The following is a 23690-nucleotide window of genomic DNA, read 5'->3' on the forward strand; positions in this document are numbered from 1 at the left end:
GTGGCCACACGGTGACACCTCCCTCTCTCTCTTCCTCTTTCTCTCTCTCTCTGTCAGTAAAAGAGGCTCCACCACTGGACTCCTACCAACATGCAGTTGACTTCCCTCCTCAGGCAGAGCCACCTGGTGGGCCCGCACCGTCCCCTCCGGCACGCTGCAGGACAACAGCATGCTTTCAGAGACACTGCTGAGCATCTGTGCCTTTAAAGCTCTGTGAGAAGCGCGCCTCTGTCAGAGCTCCGCTGTCAAACTTCCCACAAGCCGGACGCGCTCAGCGAGTGCGATCGAGGGCTACCTAGACCACTGCGCCACTGGCTCACCTCACGGCTAGACCCATGGAATACTAACTATGGAATACCTCTGGATACTGCTGTTTGTTTTTTTACAGCTAAGCTTCCACCTAGGTAAGGCTGCAGAGCATGGGTGTTTGACGTGTCATATTACACGCTCAACTTGTTACTATTTACTCACAGGAAAGGGTGAAGTTGAAGTTTAACAATCAATTATTTTATTTTTTTAGATTAGTTTCCTTACATTTTTACATCAGCATTGGAATACTTTTTCTGTGTATCAGGAGTCGGATCCTAAGTCTGAAGAGACAACCTGAAGCCACAGAAACCCAATGAGGGAAGCAGATACTCTGACTATTTGAATGCGAGACTTACTTAAATAATTTAAGCTTTAATCAAGAAACAGGGCGTAATTAAGACAATAAATAAATAACTTTAAGCCAGTAGGGTTAAAGCTGATTATCGAGTAATATTGAGTATGATGCAAATATACCAGCAGCGCATAACCGTCACTATGTAAAAATAATGGTTTGTGATTCCTAGGAATCATGCAAACGAGTTAGATCCACAGCCGTTTGACAGGCTTGTTTTTCACCCGTTCCGAGATATGTTTGATTCACGAGGAAGTTTTTAAACCTGTCCCCACTCTGAGTGGGCTGCAGCTTAAAAGCATATTGCATTTATTATGACTTGGCATATCACCTGGTCCCTGACCATGAAGGCCGAGGTCCACAATAAAGCCAAAATAAAACATGTTTTTAACCTATTTATTAATGCGGACAGTGTGGCCACCTTTTGTTTAGGTTAGTTTCAAGGAAGTAGATAGATGCCCACCCGGAGGCATATCTGTATTTTTTTTTTTATTATTATAAACAGCTGGAATTCCCAGTTAGAGATTAAAGGCAAATTTATGGAAGAAAAAAAAAGAAAAAAGTTCAGTACAGCCGGTTTGAAAGAAGAAATTGAGACAGCGATTTGTTTTTGCTTTGCGCACTCGCTGCGCCCTGGTGGAGGCTCCATGGGCGGCGTCAGGTGGACTTCATAGCCTCTTCCATCCGACCAACGCTGATTGAGACGGTGATCAAGAACACTGAGCACACGCGATATTGATCATCTGCCAGGGTTTGAATGAGGGCAGCACTGGGAGCAGTGTGCTCAGGAACGGTCATGTGATGCAACAGGGCACGCCATGAAGTTTTCCTAAAGCCCGCTTGCGCACGGGGTACAGATAACGAGCCCGGTTTTATAATGATGATGCTGTAAATAAACACGTTAAAGAATTAATCTTTAAATTATATAACATGCTCGATATTGTAATATCACTTCTCTATTGTGTTGTTTCCTTATCCGGGTATAAAAGCTTTTTGCAAAAATTATCTGTAAAAAATATTTGGCGTCAGACGCGCACCCTCTGTTGACTCAAGGTTAAAAGCATTATGAAGTTAAGAGGTGAATTTGTTTTAAGACATTTACAACTCCCTTCTAGGATGTGTCCACCAAATCGTGTGTGCTTGTGTACTTGTGTGGCCATGTTTTTGTTAATGACCAGGTAGGCCTACTTATGGGGACCAACGACTGATTCCCATGAGAAACGGATCTATTCTGGGGGTTAGGTTTAGGACTAAGGTGTGAAATGCGTTTAGATTAGGTTTATGGTTAGTTGTCTGCCTGTAATGGTTAGGGTAGAGGTCAGGGTAAGGCCATAGAAATGAATGGAGTTGAAGCCGATGCAAAGTCCCCATAAGGATAGCGGGACATAACTAGTTTGTGTGTGAGAGGGAGTTTGCTTGCTTTGGCCACTCCTATAAATGTTGCTGCCCCCATCCCATTAAACCACTATTACCAGATAGTTTGATATGCATACGTTTTTGAAACATAATTATTTAAAAGGAAAAAAAAAACATGTTTTACTGTGTAACAACATATATAAACGACATTATTCCAGAATCCTTTTAATTTCCACTTCGTACTCCAGATTAAAGCTCTAGTTTTCCGGGTGTTGGTGGACTCTCATCTGTACATCCTCATCTGTACATCCTTTTTTTTTTTAAAGCTCCTCTGTTTAGTCATTCAGTGTTTTGACAGATCATGTATTGAGAATGTCAGTGCAAGCTTAATTAAACTGAACCTCCTTTTTTGTATCTAAGTGGGGACTTTGAGGGTATCTTAATCAGGAGCTGCCTATTTTTGCACCACCACTGTGGTGTTTTATACTGATTACCTAAAATGGATTTACACGAAAAACATAGTTTTTGTCAGAGTAAAACCAGGCATTTATGTTGTCCGTCTGTTTATTGTGGCTGTGAAGAATAAATAGTTTTCCTAAGAAATCACTGGATGATGAGGGTAATGTATATGGTGACAGATTAAATGCTTTGGTCATTTACAGGAATATAGTAATTGATGTTATGTTTAAGATTTCATCTCCTGTGTCACAACACTCCATCCATCTTCTCCCACTTATTCCGCCAGGGTCGTGGTGGGGCTGGTGCCGATCTTCGGCAGTCTGTGGTTGAGAGGCAGGATTGCCAATCTGTTGTAGGGCAGATACAAAAAGACAGTCCACCACACTCACATCTAAGAACATTTTAGAGAAGCCCATTAACCTAACAGTCATGTTTTTGGACTGTGGGAGGAAGCCGGACTACCTGAGGAGAACCCACGCAAGACCCCGGGCCATGAATCGAAAACCAGAACCTTGTTACAAAGCAACATGTTATACACTGCCCCACCATGTGTCACAACACTGAGTGTTTATTTCGCACTGTATAAACACAGTTGTTACACTTTAAAAACTGCTGGGTCTTCTAATCAAGGCTGGGTAGTTTTTCAGCCAACATTACCTTAAAATTTGAGACCAAGTTTGTTCAGTTTGAGAAGAGGCTCATAATTCATTCATTCTAAGACAATGATCCAGCATTGACTTTTGCTCCAAAGATGATATTCCAAATAGTTTAGCACACAAATAAAATCACCAATAGAAATATAGCTTACTTTATATTTAATTGATCTGAATGAAACTTTAATTGATTAAGATGGTGTTACAGCTTGTAGCACAGTTGCCTTCCAACAGGAATGTGTTGCATGTTGTCACAGATAAAGGTCCTCTCTTGGTACACCAGCTTCCTTCCACAATCCAAAAATATGACTGTTAGGTTGATTGATGATTCTAAACTGCCCTTAGGCGTGTGTGTTTGTGGGTTTGCTCTTCCTTCACATAAACACCCCCTTAACCCTGATGGATGGATGGATGGATGGATGGATGGATGGATGGATGGATGGATGGATGGATGGATGGATGGATGGATGGATGGATGGAACTTTAATCTTGTAAAAATACTGTTTTAGCAAATTCATTCATACTTATTACTTTCTTTTGTTCATACTTATTACTTTCAATACATTATTTCGAGCAGGACATGATTAACTTTAAACCATTTTAGAGCAACAAAAAACAGAAGCTAGTATTGGACCAGTCCTATAACAAACTGTAACTTTGATTCAGGAGTGTGTTGCACAAATTAGATTGTGTTTCATCTGACACTTAGCACTCTACCATCTTCAAAATTTGAAGAATTGAAAGATTCCCATGATGATAGCTGATGAGAGAGTTTTTTTGTATTTTGTTTTTTTGTTGTTTTTTTTTTGGAGGGGGGGGAGTCATGTTACTTTGGTGACTCTCAAGCTGTCAGAAATTATTATTTGCTGTTTTGTTTCATTTAAAACATGATGCAAATCCTAACTAGTTCCAGTAATTAGCTGCTTATACCTTGCATGTATCAACTGACATGTTATTTGGTAGGGCTTATGTGTATGGATTTGTCATGTTTTGAGTGTGAATTATTAACCTTTGCATAAGACATTTGTTTTTAAGGTCTCATAGTCCAGATGCATTGTGTGGGTAATATATATGTTTTGGTATGTTAACTCTGTAGTATTGAGAAAATTTCCCTCATGTCATAAATCTTTCCAATCCCGTTTTAGGCAACACAAAGCCCACTATTATCCCTAACGAGCCCCACATCGTTGTTCTGCTCAACCATCCCATTGACCTGCGCTGCAAGAGTGAAAACAGGTCACTGTGGTGGCGAGGGAATCGGAACAAGCCTGTTAAGGCTACGGAGAAAGATGGGATGTTGATATTGCACTACCCAAAGGCTCAGGCTTTTCATCGGGGCCGCTACATCTGCCGGGATGAGAAATCCAGTGAGGAAGCCTCCATTTTCGTCTATGTGAAAGGTATCTGCGTGAAATTCCATGGCTATTAGTGTGTAAAACAGCAATGGGTTTGTATGTAAGGTCAGCAGAACTTAAATCATTAGGAATTCAGACTCGAGTCAGAAGCAAAGCACGTTTTTGGCAAGTATTCTCTTCTCTGACAGGAAACAGAGTTTGTACATTTGTTTGCAGAAGAGGGTGTATGTTTCTCTACACAGGTGTGGTAGATTGTAGAGCTATTTATCAAGTGCAGAACTGAGTTTTACTATCTTTTCTTCTCTTTGTGGCCCAACATCCATTTGGCTCCGTGCCATCACTGCAGGCTCTTATCATGTGCTGATCATTTGCTTAACAGCCCCACATCTGTCTTAGAAACAACAGACTGCTTTTCAACTTAAGTGTATCATTACATAAAATACCTTGTTTGTTTTGGGACATTTTAAAAAGAACTTCAAGGGAATATGCTAACTATATGGATACGATTATGCCACCAGAGTTTGCTTTTGCCTCAGTGGCTGGATGCTTCTGTTGATATAGCAAATCCTGAATAATAGAGCTGTCAAATAGCTCTAACCCCGATCCTTATTTCTATTATTACATCTGGTTTAAATTCCCATGTTTAATTGCTGCATCTCTATTGTATGTTTTGTGACATTTTCATTAAAATTGAGCCACATGGAAACTGAAAATATCTTTATAACATATAGTATATATGTTATAAAAATATACTAAACCCATAGACATTGTTCACATAGATGTAATTTCATCAGCAGCATTTATTTTGAGTATTGAACATCAGCACAAAATACATAGCTATAAAGCTTAAGCAATTCAGTGTGAAGCCCTGCTTGCAACTCTCTGACAAAAGTTTTCCCAATTTATGTATTTTCTTGACAGATCCTGAGAGACTTTTCAGAAAACCATTTCTGTCCAGTATTCTTTATCGTGAGGGAGACACTGCTATCATACCATGCCACACGACTGATCCAAGTCTTAGCAGTTTAGGTTTGGAAACATGCTCCGGAAGAGCCCTCTCCCCTGATCTCCAGTTTTCTACTAGCTTGGAGCAAGGAATCTTCATCTACAATATAAAAAAGACTTATGAGGGATGCTATGTGTGCTCAGGGACACTTCAGAATAAACACATCAGATCTGAGGAATACTCTCTGACAGTTAATCCAGGTAACAGGTGCCGCTGAGTTCAATGCAAGTGTTACTAAGTTTGCAAAGTCCGTGAAAAATCCTTTTTGGTAATTTTTGGCCCAGCTCTGATTTAGATCAACTTGTCTTCTTTCAGTGCCTGTTGGTCCTCCTAAAATCCAGGTGCAGCATCCCAGGAGAATAATTCTAACTCGAAATCAGAGTCTGTCAATCACCTGCAATGCCACAAATGTCAATGGAGACCTCAAAGTGAAGTGGACGGCACCACCTGGCTCGGTGAGATTCATCAGCTTTATGTTTGCTGTAGGATGTGCTATGCATGTTCACATGTCCGAAAGGGCATTTACTTTTATGTTGCATTTTCATCATGTGTATGAATGTGCAAGAGGAAAAGGGTCAAAGTTGTCTCTGCATGTGCTAAGGATTTTGGATGAATTTGTGCTCTGCAGAATGCAATAGTGGCGGAATGGAGAGCTTGCATCTGTGGTTGCATGCATGTGTTTCTTTTTTACTATTTGCTTGGCAAGGATAGACATGCATTCGGGGTTAATCTCTAGAGATCTCTGGGCGTTGACAGGGTGCCGTCTGGTATCCACAGCAACAACCAAAGGTTGATGGCACTGCACGTATCCAGACGGCGAACTACATTCATACGCACAGTGCCACACTTCAAATAGCAGCAGTACGTCCACAAGATGCTGGGAGTTACAAATGTGAAGCTGAAAATGAGAAAGGAAACAGCACGATGTCGGTGTGGCTGGATGTTTATGGTTAGTATTGAAAAATAAAAGTTCAGCCTTGTTTAATCCAATATTAGTTATATTTAAGAAATTACACATGGAACATTTCTAGTTTTTAAAAAAACATTTTCCTCAAAAAGCTTTTTGCTAAACATTTCTGTTTTTGCTTAACTTTGAGTTGAGAAGAGTAATATTTTGAGAGGATGTAGGAGCAAACTAAAAAAAAAAACAATAAATATAGAGATTTATAGCTTTGGTATACTTTAAGTTCTGTTTTCTAATCTGTTCCTCTCTGGTTATCTTTGCTTTGTTGGTGAGTTTTGAAAAAGTCAGACTGTTGCAGATGCTAAAGGGAGTGACTTTAAATTGATTTAACTGCTGAAAGTTGGGAATTTTACTGTTTTCAGTTTTAATCTGCATGGACTACACTCAAAGAGCAAAACTACCCTGCTTTCAAATTGTATTCTGAATTAAATGGTAAAGAAGTTTTTTTCATGATTAAAACAGGAAATGTTTTATCTAGATCAAGTTTACTGAAATAACATATAAGATAAATTAACATTATTATGCTGACTTTTTTGCTTTAAGACATTCTGTTTAATCGTTGGGACTCTTCTCATCTAACTCCTGACAAGACCGCAGTTTAGCACAGTGTTTAATCAGGCCACAGGCTAAACAAAGCTATTATGCAGCCCATTAATGCCTGAAATGAACTTTTAGATATTGGCTAATTTTCTGCTAGAAAGAAACCAAACATCTCTCCTAAAATGTCCATATTTTGAGAAATCATTAATCTATTAAATTGATACATTTGACACACAATTGTAAAGTATTTTCATGAAAACTGAATTAATGTTATGTACCAGAAAATCCCCATACCAGCTATTTTAAATTTCCACAGGATGTCTTACATAAATGCCCCATTTTTTCATGTTTCAGAAAGGGGATTTATCAGCCTATCAGAAATCTACAACAGAACCTTCCATGTTCGATCAGGTGAGAGTTTGTCATTGAAAGTTAAAATGGAGGCATACCCAAAACCACATAGCATCTCCTGGAGCTTCATGGGCCGCAAACTGAAAAACGCCAGTGACCACGTGATCAGTATGGACAGCAAAGACTACAGGTGTCAGCACACGCGAACCATTTGAACTACATGTACCAGAAGATGAGAGTTGCATCTAATGGAATTTAGCAGCTTTAGGTCACTGCTTTTTGAGAAAAACAGCTGGAGACAAAAAAATCTCGTTCAAGGGTTTCTTTTTAAGCAATCAAGGCCAGATTACAAACGTCAGCTGCTATTTGCCTCAAGTTAATGAAATGTGTAGGAGAAAAAAAATTATTAGGTGTTATGCAGGCACACATGTCTCCCATATTTGACCAAACACCACTGTTATATGGAAATGATTAAGATATAGCCTTTCATTAGCTGGACACAAGTCAATAAATGTTATTCAGATGTATAAAAAAGAACACAATACTTAAATAAAGCCCTCATTATCCAGAGTCCATATAGATAGATTAGCACTTGTGAAATAGTCAGGGCTAGATGCCAATGATTATCAGTTATTTTCTATTCCCTCATCACCTAAAGCAGTAAAAAAAAGCATTCATGCTAAAAATGTCTTCATCTCCTGTTCAGTTACAGCAGCGAGCTGAGGCTGGTTCGGCTCAAGGTAGCAGAAGGTGGCATTTATACCTTTGAAGCCTCCAACGGCGCCATGGTGGTAAATCAGACCTTCACCATCTTTGTAATCAGTAAGTAATGTAATGCTTTTTGTTAAAGGTTTCATTTCCCCTTAAGCCATATCATTAAATGTATTTCTCCAGAGTGCTAGAATCTTTAGCAGCTGACACTGCTGATTGGACTTCTAGGAATGTAATAAAATTAAGTTTAACTCTCTGCTCTTACAGATATAAATTGTGCAAAAGCCTTATCTTCAATCTGCATTTTATTGCTTAACGGTCAACAGTCTGACGTTAACTTTTGTTTACCAGGTAAGCCTGAGATTATATCTTATGAGGGCCCAGTGGATGGACAGGTGCGCTGTGTGGCTGAAGGATACCCTGCCCCCCAGATCAAATGGTACTACTGTGAGCATTACGTCAGGTGAGGCTTTCAGAAACTGGACAAATACATAAAATCCAGAAGTCTGTTAAACTTTTCTTTTTTTAGTCCTTTTATTTCTGTTGTCATGACTGTGGCTAAATTTAAAACATGACATGTCAACCATTTTATGATCAGATATTAGAAGAAAAAAATAAATTGCTTGGTTTCCTGTAATATTTTAAATATCAATCAGGATTATCATCTGTCAGCCTGTAATACTAAAACAAAAACAGTGATGCCATGAGTTCTCGCAGTACAAGCGAAGATAGCTTATCAGACGTGGGCTTTTCTTTATTTTTATTATTAAGCCTGGACAATATAACCAAAGGGTCTTAAAGGTCATACAAAGACCCACTGGATGGAGTCAGGGAATGATGATAACAATGGAATGAAGGATTGCAGGATTTGACAGGTCTGACTTGTGATTGGTTAACACTGATGAGATGATTCCCTGCACCCCCTGCAATGTGACAGGGGATTGTTAAGAATCGACTTGTGATTGGAGGTGATCAGACCCATCAGCTTGAATGCAACTTGCCCCACATATGGAGTGTTGAGGGAGGAGCATCTGGTTGTCAGAGCAACGGTAGTCCCAAGCAGCACATGCGATGAGTCACTCTTGATAATCCTTCCCAATCGTTTTATTGAAGTATTAAATGAAATCTACTTGATACTCATCAAACGACAAGCGTGTTGATTTTTAGACAGGAAGAGGAAGTCAAGTGAATCTAAACATTGTTAACAATAGGCCACTGCCTGTAAAAGAGAACTGTTGGCACTGGAGAATCAGGGCAAACTTTAAACATTTAAGTTTTGTTTTATGGACAAAAACTTTCATTATTTTTGCTGTTTTGAATTAAACAGATTGTGGTTAGTATTAATATACAATCAGCTGTTTTATTATATGGTTTTCTCATTTGAATTTTTACTTTTTCCAAGTACGATATTGCATTAAGATAAATAATTCAGGTGCAAGGCATTATATTAAATAAGTTATTTTGAAGGCACCAGAAATGTGTAGATATTGTAGGAATATGCCAATTTAAAACATGTTCCCCTGCCCCTTATCTGTTTTTTTTCTTCTCAAAAATATGCATGAATATAATTTGGTAACAGATCAACGTTACAAACTAAAATTATGGTAGCTATTTGTTTTCATTCCAATATCAATTATAAAAAAATATATATCTAAAATGAAGTTTTTTTATCTCTATGCAAAACTGGTCAAGGTGGTTAATTCTGAATAAAGGCCAGCTGTTTAGTTCATCTCTTACCTGGGTTTAGTAAAAGGGAGGCCAAGGCTTGCCAAAAGAATTTCATAATGTAATAGAGCAATAATAAACATTTCTACCTTTAGGTGCTCCCAACAGAAGAATGGCACCCAGGAGGAACAAAATGTCAATACAGTCACATTGGTCAGCCCTGCGTTTGGGAAGACGGGGGTGGAGAGTCGAGTCAACATCAACGGAGGAAGATTTAATACTCTGGAGTGTGTCGCCACAGCTGAGGGAGAGCAAGCCTTTATACTGTTTTCTATAAGCGGTAAAGTTGCACCAAATTTTTACTTTTCCCTACAAAAACAGTTTTTACTCAAAAGTTCATGAAATCTTCTGAAAGTCATAATTTTTAGACTTGGTGAACTGTTAAAGCGTACACAAAAAAAAAGTAATATGTTTTTAAACTTGATAATTGTGGTCTAGATATACTATGTTTCTTTAACCACTATAGACTCTGTTTGATTGTGAGGAAACAAATGGATTATGCAATTTAGTTATTACTGCTCAATTTGAATTTGAAAATGTTTACAAAAAGGTCCATAGAAGTTGGAAGTTAGAGCGAGAAATTTCTTATTAACTCTGACTTAAACAGCTTACCTTGCATGTAAAGATATATTCAATAAGTACTTCAGAAAATGTGAGTTTCATTAGGAGTCTTACAATTATCATGTTAAAGTACCCTTCAGGAAAAAAATATTACTGCAGGTGGTGTCTTATTGCTATTACTAATTAATCTGGTAACAAGACAATCCCATCCCACTGCTTTCCTAATTGTTATTAAAGCATGAATAGGTTTATTTAGTTTTTTTTAATTTCTAGATTTGTTCCTCTTTGACAAGGATAAATAAATCAAATAAAGACTTCCTCAGCAGTTGTCTCAATTTTGCTTATTTCTACGTCGATTCTTACTGGACATGTTTAAAATGTTTTCTGTACTGTTGTTCTCTTCTAAGTATTTTCTCTCTTGAGCTACAAGAATTCATCTTTTTACTTTTGTGGTTTATTAGCCCCACATCAAATAAAAACTACAGGTTTTGTTAAAACAGCAAACTGCCTGTCAATCTCAGTTCTGTCATCTTGATTATCTCAGCAGGGTTGCACCCTCAGTAAATCCAACAAGGGATAATTCCTCGGCTCAAAATGTTTTCTAAAAACATGGCTTTTGGCAAAGATTAACCCTGAACTTACTGCTACTTGGCAGATTCTCATCGATTTGGTAAACATAAGCAAATATGTACTACCTCAGTTATATTTTGCTGCAAATAGGAATTAGCTTTAGTCCTTTGTGTACGTTATGACTCTAAATCCCTTCTCCTGCAACTGCCTTACCATCTGCTACATGGTGTCCTAAAAGCATTGGCACTGCAGCTGAAAGTACACCAAAATTGTTTCTATCTGAGCGTGCAGTATGGTGGGGGGGGGGGGGGGGGGAGGCTAACTGTTGCCATGTGGGTGTGCAGTATGTAGAGTCAGTGTGTGTGGCCAGGCAGGACATGTCTTTGGAAGCCAGTCCCAAGATTTGTTGAACACAGAGTAACAGCAGACCAGGCGGAGGCGCTTCAGAATGTAGGAGCACAGTAGGATCCTCAGCAGTGGGCATTCAGTGGTCTGTGGGAGGCTTATAGGTGTCAGTGAGCTGCAGCAAAGAAAACATTGCTTTAGAACCCACTGACAGGTTTACAGGGGATTAGTTCCTGCAGACTCTGCATTCTCAGATTTGAAGTGGAGAGAAAGCTTCTTATCGCTAAAGAGCTTATTACACCCAGTGTGTGCAGAGGAGCAAAACAATGAGGCATCACAACCTGCCAGACACAAAGGAACAGAACATTGATTACATACAAGTGCTCAACAGCACAGCTGCAAAAGCAGCAGTAGCACTGACAAGAATTGTGCAAAGTCTCATGACATTAGAGCAGAATGAGGTGCAAACATTGCATTTAGTAAATAAAACGGGTGCATTTATCTATGTTACATGGTTAATTGGATTAGTTTACTGCTATTTGATCAATGCATGCTTCACTGTTGCTTAGTCTTTTCTGGCTTACGTTAATGCCCCTTTACAATGTCATATACAGTATAAACATGTCAAACTAATGAAAGAGTCTCTGATTGGGTCTTTCATTATCTAACATTATAATTTCTGTCTCCCTGCAGAGAAAAGCGTTATGCACGATCTATTCAGTCCTCTGCTGATTGGGTTCATATCAGCAGCAGGCATCCTCTGCCTCGTTGTTATCATGCTATTCTACAAGTACATGCAGGTAAGACCGGGTTGAGTTTTTACTCCGTGAGGCACACCCATCAGTCAATCACAGGTTAAGTCTGTCACAAACTCATTAACTCATTTGAGCATCTTTTTTCTTTTTTTTAGAAACCAAAATACCAGATTCAATGGAAAGTAATTGAAGGAATCCACGGAAACAACTACGTGTATATTGACCCCACGCAGCTGCCATACGATCACCAGTGGGAATTCCCACGGAGCAACTTGCGTTTCGGTGAGTACGCCTTTACCAAAGTCCGTTAGAGTGGGCGTTCTTGAATAGCCACTTTAATACCATTAATCCATCATACAAAACACATTGCATCGCTTATGTCCTTTATGTGTTGTCAAGCTGTTATATGCCAAGTGTAGATACATTTGGAGAGATAAATGAGGTTGGATGCATTAGGCAGACCTTACTGTCAATATGACTTAACTCAAATGATGATACCCTACAGCCACTTCACGCAGATTTAACATTTTCTTTTTACAAATGTGTACACTGCATTAAGGTATTAGCTGTGTCGGTGTTAACTGACCAACTCGTTCCAGAGCTGAATGAGAAAGAAACCACACTCCTCCTATGCAAACATAATATTGTTGACGTATTCTGGGTGTTGTTTTCAACAGCGCTCTTCAAACAGGATCCTACACGTCCTGGTGACTGCACACACAGCCTGAGGGCTAAAACTGTAGTAGTCCTGAAAGCACTGGTTCGCTGTCTGTTTTTGGAAGGAAAAAGAAGAAAGGGGATAACATTTTTGTATCTGACCTTCTTTTTTTCAGGGAAGACACTAGGATCTGGTGCATTTGGAAAAGTGGTTGAAGCCACCGCGTATGGACTTGCCAATGCTGATTCTGTCATGACGGTGGCAGTGAAAATGCTCAAGTGTAAGCTCTGTCACTGCATGTACAAAGAAAAAATCTTAGAAATGTACACAGTAGCTCTAAGGATTGCCTGCAGGTGTTCAGCACAGGCCAATATTATCATAACAATATTTAGCCTCCAGGTGGAATTTATTTGGTTAGTCAGCAAAATTATTAAATGAGGATATATAATCATTTTTCAAGATGTGCAGACTTTGCTTCTTTTAAAAATACGGGTCATGCTGCTTTTCTTACAGCCAGCGCTCACGCCACAGAGAAGGAGGCCCTGATGTCGGAGCTGAAAGTCCTCAGTTACTTGGGAAACCACATAAACATTGTCAACCTGCTCGGAGCCTGCACTGTTGGAGGTGTGGCACCAATGTTGTTCTAGAGTTTAAATATTAGATTAAAACTGGAAGAGTTTGTCTAGAAGTGATTGTGGATGGTTTTGTGTCATATGACAAATTACTAATAATACAATTACTAGTAATTATGGGGCCTTGTAAAAATATTTACAACCCTAAAGTATTAATGCAGGTATTTTTTTTAGGTAACACGTAAGTGGGAAGTGGAGAGAAAATGACGGATGATGAATGTTTTTTTTTTCTTTTGCAATTGTAAATATAAGATATGGAGAAATGGAAACTCAAAATACATGGTCAAGGCAGCATAATGCTGTGTGGATGCTTTGCTTCAGCAAAGAAAGAGCTGCTGGTCTGACTTGTTGGGAAAATTGAGAGATCTAAATACAGGGATATCCTGTTTATAGAGGCAGAAAAGTCGCAGAGCAAATTAGATCAGATGAACGTCCATCTGGACATTAAAATTAGCTAAAGAAATTCCCATTCCGAGTCAATTCAATTTAACGAAGGTCCTTTAATTAACTGAGGAAGCCAAGAATTAGCAAATATTTCAGGCTTGAGATGTGCACAGCTGTCTGTCAAGTGAAACATGGTTCTAAATATAATGACAGTGTTGAATACAAACACATACCACAACTGATACTTTTATTTTTAAACAGTTTTTAAAAGCATTAATCCTTTTTCTTACACTTTCTAATTACAAAATCTTTTGGTTTAGCTGCCACATAAAATACAGTGAAGCTTGTGTCTGTAATGGAAAATAGCTGTGTAATGCTTTTTATATGTTCTTCATTCAGGAAGCTTATTCTGATGAGACATGTTTCTCCATCTTTAGGCCCTACACTGGTTATTACTGAATACTGCTGCTTTGGAGATCTTCTTAATTTTCTCCGGCGAAAGAGAGAGTCTTTCATCACCTATAAGCTGGAGGAAAACTATTACTACCGCAACCTCATGCAACAGAGAGTTGCAGAAGGGTGAGGCTTGTTTTTCTGTGTGCATTAAGAGTGATTTGTGGTGGGGGGAAAAATGAGAGTACTAGTATTTTCAATACAGAACGTGCGTGGGAGAGTATTTGGACGGCAGGTCTCAGCTCAGACCAGACTGCTCCTTTCCTCTTCACAGTGACAGCTTGAATGGCTACATGAGCATGAGGCCTTCTGTTGCTGGCAACCGACTGTCGAGCTCGTCCTCTGAGCGGAGACAGTCACTACGCAAAGGCAAGCCAGCCATTCATCAAATTTCATTTAACCTAGAAAACTCTAAAACACCCAACTAAAGCAACAGAAAAATAATTATTCTTTTAACTATCAATCCTCTTAGGTGGCCAATACGTCGAAGCTGACAAAGAGGGTGATATGTTCGATGAGGATGATATGTCTCTCGACACAGAAGATCTCTTAAGCTTCTCATACCAAGTGGCCAAAGGCATGGAGTTCTTAGCTTCCAAAAATGTAAGTTTCTGCCACACAGTTTGCAGACTTAAGGTGAAAAGCTGTCGAATTTTATATTTGGATAAGCTCCTCACACCTGATAACCAGACTTTATGTGTGTGTAAACGTGTGTACTGGCATGAGAAGAGCTGTTCATGTTGGTAATGCAACAGATCTAAAACAAATGTTTTTGAAAAATGTATACCCTGTAGAGGAGCAGATACTGTGTCCAGAGATGTTGCGTGTCACTCTCAGTAATTGTGCATTACAAAGTTCAGCATAGAAAATTCTACAGCAATGTCCATTACAAGCAGAACGTCATTCATGTCTAATGAAAGTCAGTTGTTTATGTGTCATCATATTATGTATGTGTCCTGTTATAGTGCATTCACAGAGACCTTGCTGCTCGAAACATCCTATTGACCCAAGGAAGAGTGGCAAAGATCTGTGATTTTGGCCTAGCTAGAGACATCACCACAGACTCAAACTATGTCGTCAAGGGAAATGTAAGTCTGCTCACAGCTATGAATTCTTACTGATATAATAGCAATAGAAATACAGAAAATAAATAGGCAAAGATCCATCAAAATAGGGAAATAGCTAATCCTAGGCCTGAGTATCATGTAAAACTATTGGGGTTTTCATTGTCACTTGTGCTTTTCTTCATTATCAAATTAATATTCAAATTTGGGCCTCTCTTATAAAATCTAAATACACAACAATTTGTTTTATATTATTTATTGATTTACAGTTTGAATTTTGCAGGCCCCAACTCAGCAAAGTCATGCGTTGAGTTCAGGTTGAGACAGGATTTGTTTTATTAACCTTATGCGCATTCACTTGTGGTTTGCCGACATTTATGTTGGCTGTTGATCTAAGCTTATTAATTTGAAAAAAAAAAGATGTATGCTATCCTTTACCGGCTTTCCAGATGCGCTGTGGAAAAAAATTAGAACGGACGAATTTAAAACACCAATGCTTTTGTTGGTTGAGTAAACTATTAAAATTTAAAGTGTAAACCTCACCTTTATTTTGTTGTTAGAAGATGTCTTTGTCTTTTTATGTTTTTTTGCATATATGCTTCTGTTCCTATGAAGCAAAACTAACACAGACCATCATCCTGAATTTAATTTACCCCTCAATTGAATGGTTAATGCAACATCGAGGTGAGGCCATGTGTTTTCTTCAACATGGACAGGGAAGCTGATCAGAGTTCATGAGAATGTAGGACAATGGTAAGAAAAAAAAAAACTGTTAGAGTCACCAAAAGACTTGAGAATGGGGCTGAGGTAAACCTTCCCACAAGACAGTGAGAGCTGCAATAAACTTGTTCAGATCATGTTTAAAATTGACCAATTATAGATGTAATCTAAAATAAAATGACAATCTGGTGAGCAAAATATCACATACAATGTTGCACCCCAGTTAGCATTTTGTAAAACTAGTGAAACAGAATTATTAGGAGCTTTGAGTTCCTGTGAGACACTTACCAAGCTGGGTGGGGTTATGGTTTTTTATCAGTGGTAAATGAGTTAGGAGTATGAAGTTCTTATGATATATCTTGTGATACAAAAAAGGGCATGTCATTTTTCTTTCACCTGATATCTAAGCACCCTTTTGTGTTGTGTACTTTTTTCCCGCAGCTATTTTATCTGAATATGAAGCATGAAAATGTGCATTGCAACTATCTGCCCGTTCACTGAGCTGCTCTGTTTCAGGCTCGTCTGCCTGTGAAGTGGATGTCTCCAGAAAGCATCTTCGAATGCGTGTATACGTTTGAGAGTGATGTGTGGTCTTATGGCATCTTGCTTTGGGAAATCTTCTCCTTGGGTATGTTTCCATCTCTACGGTGCCTTTTCTTCTTAGTCCAGGCTATCTTGCTCCTATTTGAATTGTATAATCTGATCTAAGATTTCTTTGGAACATAGGAAACAGCCCTTATCCTGGTATGCCCGTAGATGCCAAATTCTACAAACAGATAAAAGAAGGATACAGAATGGACGCTCCTGAGTTTGCACCTAATGAAATGTAAGATTCTGTTCATCTAAAACGAGGAGAGATAGTTTGGTTAGATATTATGTGAGATTCTATGCAGAAGACAACATGGGAAGGCTAGATCACAGTCTGCTCACATCCTTTTGTGTTTAGCTGTGCACAAGAAGTACAAAAAGTATATAAATAAAAGATTCCTTGTAAAAATATCTAACAAAAAATACACTGTATTAGCAGAAGAGACATAATTTAGTTGGTGTTTCTTTACAGGTATCAGATTATGAGCTCCTGCTGGGATGCTGACCCCTTCAAGAGACCTCCCTTCAGGAAGGTGGTTGAGAGCATTGAGCAACTGCTGTCAGATGCCACTAAACATGTAGGTGTTACTGGTGCTAGATTGTTTTCTATAACCAAAAAAGGTTCTAGGTTCGAGTTTTTCATCAGGAACACCTAATAAGCATTAGGTAGACTCATTAACATAATTAAGATATACAAGATCTACCACCAGAGCTTGTCTGGTGATCTAGAGATACTCTTTACATAAATCACTAGCAATGTATTTGAGATAGATAGATAGATAGATAGATAGATAGATAGATAGATAGATAGATAGATAGATAGATAGATAGATAGATAGATAGATAGATAGATAGATAGATAGATAGATAGATAGATAGATAGATAGATAGATAGATAGATAGATAGATAGATAGATAGATAGATAGATAGATAGATAGATAGATAGATAGATAGATAGATAGATGTAAGTATGTAAGATTAGGCTTTACCATGTGCCCCTCAGAAATCCCAATGTGATATGCTACACAATCTCACACAACCCACATATCCAGGTGAAACCAACTTTAAAATAACAAACTGACAAATTTGTATGCTAATCAATGCAGTAGCAGCCAGAGTGAATAAAAAATATCACACCAGTGTTTTATTGTCATTAAACTATCACAAGTTCCATCACCTTGAGTAGCACCAGGGGAGGAGTGTGGAGGGTTAAGGGTCTTGCTCAGGGACCTAGCAAGGCATTTCGGGGTAGTGGGTCTTGAAACCAGAACCATAGGATTCCAAGCGCATTGCCCTCACCACTTGGCCGCCTCTCCCCAAAGCAGGCATTAGTGTGAAGGGTTGCCTAAGGACCCACACTGGCAGCTCATTCCCCAAAGATGCTATATGAACCCGGTTTGCAGAACGGGTGACTTACCACTTGAGCTAGCCAGTTGAGAACCCCCGACCCTGAGATTAAGGGTCTCATGCTCTAGCGACTGAGCTAACTTAACTTCACAGTAAGATTTTAACATCTTTTTGTACAGTATTAAAAAAATTCAAATGACAAAGGCTAACACAAAACATGTTGCAGCTCCTGCTGATGCAAGGTGAATTATTCATCCTGACAGAAAAATCCCAGCAACAATTTATCTCTCTTGTGACAGTGCTCCTCCATTCCAAAAATCTTGATGTTTCCTCGGGGCATCGGCCTCACATAAACAGACACTGCTAAATAGACGTGTCTTGTGTAAAGTTCTTTCTTATGGCTAAACCATAAGAAAGGGCGGGGGGAAAGCATTCTCAGCTGACCCAAGACTTCTCTCTCCCCGAACACTTTCTTCAGCTCTACTGAGGTAAGCCTGGTTGCTCCGAGACCAGCAAGGAGACATAGTTATTCTAGTGTTTCCTGTGTTGTCACCTAGGCCCCCTCCTAGGTGACAACAGAAAAAGCTGTCTGAGCCACCTCAGCTGACTTCTCTCGATGTGGAGGAGACATGCACCAGGAACAGGGCCGACTTAATGTTCAGCAATGCAGACAAAACTCTTGCTCTGCTTTTTCAGAGACCGGATGGTCTTTTGAAAATGTATTTCCTCTCATTTACAAATAACATCACATGCTTGCCTGTTCATACATTCAAAGGATTTTCACCATACAAACTTTCAAAATGATGTTTTCTTTTTAATACCCCTTAAGCTGAAGCTGTTTGTGTAATTCTACTTTCTCATGAGCCTCTGATGCCATAACCTACAACTATATTTATCGTGAGATCAATTCACAAACAGGTGTAACCAAATAGATTACATCCAAAGTCAGTTCTTAGAACTCTGATTAAATAAGGTGTAACAGATTAAAGAGGTTTTATTGTAGAAACTTCTGCAAACCATGTATTCTTTTCCTCTCACTGCATAATCATTTACTATTTTATGTTTGTCTAGTACAGGTACATAAAAATGCCTTTAAAATGACCTGAGGTTTTCAGTGTCAATATAACAAACTGTGTGATAATTCAAGAGCAATTGATCTCTGAAGCTATCTTAGCAGTCAGGTTATAAGAAAACTGCGTTCTCTTGAAAACCCATTCCAACAGTTTTTTTTCTCTCCTTCCTGTCAGATTTATTTGAACTTCAGTTCCAGACTCCCTTTGTTGCCTAGAGTGAGGGAGGAGCCCAGTTCTCAGAACACAGCAGCTCACAGCTCTCACCCAGCCAGCAGTAAGAGCACTCCAACACAGCCCTTATTGGTTCAGCATGAAGTCCTCATAGAGGGGACAATCCTTCATGCCCATTGGGTGTAAGGACTCATCGGACTTGTTTGGCTGCCTCAAAGTGCCTGTCATGTTACGCCACAAATCATCCAACTACAACATCTGTCTGCCTCCCCGTTACCAGCAAAAATGGTTCTCAGAAGAGTAAATGCACCTCTGACAAGATGACAAGAGAGAACCTCTGTGGATAAATGGTTTTAAACTTTGCAATCACTATCCTTGCCTACTGAGTGGTGGGTGGACACTTGGGCTATTGCTCACAATCTGAAGAACTTTGAAGACACCACGGAGGGTAGATGATCATCAACCATTATTCTAACTGTTTCACAACTTATTATACTGTTACATGTTTCCACATTTTCTTTACATTGAAGTTGTATCATTAACCTTTTTCTTTGGGGGGGGATCCACATCCAGCAGCTATCTTATATCATTTAGAGTTCTTTTACTTTTTAATTATGGTGTTTTTGGTTATTCTCTAATGTTTTTTTTTTTCTATCATGGTTCACCTTTTGCAGTTTCTTTGGCTGTTGCAGTTGTTGGGTGGAAAACAAAGCACTTGAGGCACTTAAACTTTATTCTATACACAACATGATGCAGATAATATAACTTTTGTCTTTTGTTTTTTTTATCACTTTAACTGTCAGTATTATTTTCCAACTGTTCAGATATATGCTGTATGAAAAATATTCTTTCAGGGGCCAATTCTAATTTACATATGATGACATGGTTACATGTATAAGCTACTAGGCAACATTGTCGAAGACATGTCCATAAGTGCTTCAAGTATATTAGGATGTAGATCTGGGATGGTAGCTACTTAAAGGGCAAATACATTTTTGGAATTTGTTTGCAAATAACATGACTAGTGCATGACTGCAGAAACAACATACGTAGATGTAGATATGGTATGCAACTCTTTATGCTTTGTTACTCACTGACAGCTGGACTGCGAGAGGTAGAGATCTCTTGTAAAGATGTATGTAACTGTTCCCTCCTTCATCTCTCGCTGTATATTTGTTCACAAACATGAGGTAGGTACTGCCAGTTTTCAGATTAGTGTCTCTGCTTTTCCCCCTCCGTTTATTCATGAATGGTTTGGAGACTGTTTTCACCAACCCAGACTGGTGTGCTGTCTTTCCAAGCTAGCCGTGCAGTTCCTCAAGTGTATATCATACATTAAGCAAAGGTGAACCTGATGTGATACGCCATTAAGTGGATTGCAGTATTCCCCGAGGTGAGAGGAGCAAGAGAAAAACAGAGGCTTGTCATAGCTTTTTGTTGAGAAGGTGACACTCGGTGTGGAACTTATTGTGTCCGCTGTCTCATTGTTCTCAGCTTAGTAGCTGGTTTCCTTGCCTTCCCTCTCTTCTTTTGTCGTCCAGTTGTTTCCTCTATCGGAAGTGGGGTTTTCAGCACTTCTTAGCAAGTTGTCTGGAGTGGTACCGGCATCTCTCCCAGCTGTGGATGTTATTCCAAGGAGTGCAAGGAAAGTGTCCTGTTTGCTTTGACAAACACGTGTGTGAGTGTGTTTGTGCGTATGAGAGAGAATGCACGTCCTCCTTTGTGTGAATGTCTGTATGTGTGCATAGATTAGTCGACTTACTGTCATGAGGTGCCACTACAACAGATTCATCAAGTCACTTAGCTTACTAAAAACTCCACAGTCTTACTCTTCTTGTTTTTTTGTAAATATAGATGTTCGTTCATTATAAAGTAACTTCAGTACTTTTGAAGATGTCTATCTTAATGAAGAAACGGTACCGTGATACAGAAATTGATATGCTTTATTTTCTTATACTGTAGGTGCACAGATTTCCCTCTGTTGATTAAACAAGGGAATCTGCCTGTGGCTCTTCTCACTGTGACATCTTTATCATAAAATATTTGTATTTGATGTTTTCTCTTAAAGGAATAGTACACCCAAAACATGATTAGCCTTCATTTTCTACTCACCCCCATGCTGAACAACACTCTGGAGTACTTTTTTGATATCTCAAATGCATCTGGAGATCTGGGAGGCTTCTTGCTGTCTGCTGACATTCAAATAATGGAGGTCTACGGTGCCCGAGACAGAAAGGTCCATAAAAGTCCACAAAAAACGTGTCAATATTCCTCCATACTGCTCGTCCAATGTATTCCAAGTGTCCTGAGTGGGTAGCATCCAGAATTTACTCGAAACGAAGTCATTTAGAATGTTTTTAGAGCATACACAGTAGTGTATAGTATTTCCTGAAAGCGCGCACATGCGCGTTCAGGACGCTACGGAAGCCGGCAGACCAAACCAGATGAAAGTGCACATTCAGCGTCTGCTCTGCCGATAATGCAAGCGTAGAAGAAGAAATGTGCCGTTTACCTGTGCAAAGAAAGAAACAACGAAAGAAAAATGAAAGCTGAATGCGCACTTTCGTCTGGGTTGGTCTTCCGTAGCGCCGTGAACGCGCTTTTAGGAAATACTATACACTACTGTTTATGCTCTAAAAACATTCTAAATGACTTCGTTTCGAGTAAATTCTGGATGCTACCCACTCAGGACACTTGGAATACATTGGACGAGCAGTATGGAGGAATATTGACACGTTTTTGTGGACTTTTATGGGCCTTTCTGTCTCGGGCACAATAGACCTCCATTATTTGAATGTCAGCAGACAGCAAGAAGCCTCCCAGATCTCCAGATGCATTTGAGATATCAAAAAAGTACTCCAGAGTGTTGTTCAGCATGGGGGTGAGTAGAAAATGAAGGCTAATCATGTTTTGGGTGTACTATTCCTTTAATTTGGCCAATTGCTACTTTTTATGCTTTTTGCAAGTTAGTTCATTTCCCCGGCAACAAGGCTCCAAATGGTGAGATCTGATCATTCCAGGCATCAAAAAGTGATTAAGGATAAGATTTTACAATTAGGAATGAGAACTCCTCATTACCAGAGATTATTATTTTCATTTAATGGCTTGCTGCATATCCCTGTGTATTTATTTAAAAGCTTTAAAGTTATTGTGTAAATCTGATATGTTGCTATTACAAGTGTCAATGTAAATAAAATTGTGTATATTGAATTCTCTGTTCTCATTTTCTGTTCATGATTTAACAAACATTTTCCTGAATTTAAGATAGTTTTACTTGGTTTTTCAGCAGTCATGTAAGGTGACATAAGAAGCAATTAATTTTACTGACCTTTCTCACCCATTAAAACCAAGTTTTGCTGAAAACTACATGCGCAACTCTACAAACGTCTACATTTAAAAAGTAGGATTTTTGTCCATTCTTTCTTGCAGTTTGGCTCAAGCAGATTGGATGGCTTGATTCTCATTGGTTGTCTGTAAATATAATTATTCATATCATGAAAATTATTCTTAATTAGATCAGGGTTACGGCTTTAGCCCATCCTTATACATGAATGCTGCCATTGAAGTCATGTAGCTCTACCTGTATGTTTAGAAGAGATGGGGAATATCTACCACAGTCTCAAGTCTTTCATAGCCATTTGCAGGTTTTCTTGTCGGAATGTTCAGTATTTATTATTTTATATTCTGGCCAGCCTCCCTGATAACTTCACCTGCTGAAGAAAATAATCCCTTTGGTATAACAGCTCTAAAAGTACTTGTACTGATCATATTTATGGCTTATTACAGACTGTGGCTTTTAAGACTGATTATAAGTCAGATTTGTGGAGTGCATGTGAAACAAATGCTCTGACTTCTTAATTTTCCAGTTAAGTTCTGAACCTCTGTAGCTTCTAATGTGTCATCATAGCTTTTTTCTGCTTCACAGGTTCATACTTCTTTTGTTTAGCCTCTCAGTTTAGGCAGATTACTGTGTTTTCGCTGGGATTGTAGTTCTTCTTGAGATCTTAAAATCTTGGGATATTTAAATCTTCTCTTTAACTGTATTTTTGGCCTGTCTGTTGGGCTCCTTTTTTATTCATGATGCTTCCTCCATTTTCTTTACACGGTTATGCAATACTTTTTTGTGGAACTGTCATAAAATCATATAATTTTAAAATGAGCTGAAAGGCCACACAGCAAGGAAGAAGCCGTTACTCCTCACGCATCATAAAAATAATAGAACAAATTTCAAATGCACTCATTAAAAGAAACAAATATGTTTTGTCCCATGCACTGCTGAAAACAGAATGGAAGAGTTTCTCTACGTTTACCACTAAAGAGGGAAGATTGAAGTTAAAGTAAAGTCCGCTCTGTTCCTTTTTGTGGACATCTAAACAGCTGCGTCTCCAGTCATTTTTATTGTCTAGGTGACCGCCAAGATATTCATACTTCTCCATTACCTCCACTCCTTCTCCAATAAGTGTTAGGAATCCAGTTTGTGTGGTTGTGTGGTTGTGCCCCTCCACCACCAGGCAGTGCCTGGTTCTCGTTGGCCTCCTCACACACCTGTGGATGGTTACCTCATTACCGGAGGACTCTTAAGCTGGT

At 38.9% G+C, this 23690-nt stretch overlaps 1 protein-coding gene across 4 annotated transcripts; it reads left to right on the top strand.

The window, feature by feature from the left end:
• Window positions 1-62: 62 nt before the first annotated feature.
• Window positions 63-21111, top strand: kita (KIT proto-oncogene, receptor tyrosine kinase a). Of its 4 annotated transcripts, none has more exons than XM_038280702.1 (21): window positions 63-404; window positions 4275-4529; window positions 5406-5690; window positions 5806-5945; window positions 6247-6439; window positions 7349-7535; window positions 8052-8167; window positions 8408-8519; window positions 9877-10061; window positions 11951-12057; window positions 12168-12294; window positions 12846-12950; window positions 13184-13294; window positions 14124-14265; window positions 14345-14508; window positions 14612-14742; window positions 15105-15227; window positions 16440-16551; window positions 16650-16749; window positions 16984-17089; window positions 19107-21111. In XM_038280702.1, the coding sequence occupies exons 1-21, from the start codon at window positions 350-352 to the stop codon at window positions 19287-19289; spliced, it is 3039 nt and encodes a 1012-aa protein (XP_038136630.1). In that variant the 5' UTR covers window positions 63-349; the 3' UTR covers window positions 19290-21111. The 4 variants fall into 4 exon arrangements, with proteins under 4 accessions (XP_038136630.1, XP_038136632.1, XP_038136631.1 ...); XM_038280704.1 differs by having other exon boundaries at window positions 14414-14508; XM_038280703.1 differs by having other exon boundaries at window positions 6268-6439.
• Window positions 21112-23690: the final 2579 nt, after the last annotated feature.

Source organism: Cyprinodon tularosa, unplaced genomic scaffold, assembly GCF_016077235.1.
Source record: "Cyprinodon tularosa strain WSP-4 unplaced genomic scaffold, ASM1607723v1 ctg163, whole genome shotgun sequence".
Classification (NCBI taxonomy): Eukaryota; Metazoa; Chordata; class Actinopteri; order Cyprinodontiformes; family Cyprinodontidae; genus Cyprinodon; species Cyprinodon tularosa.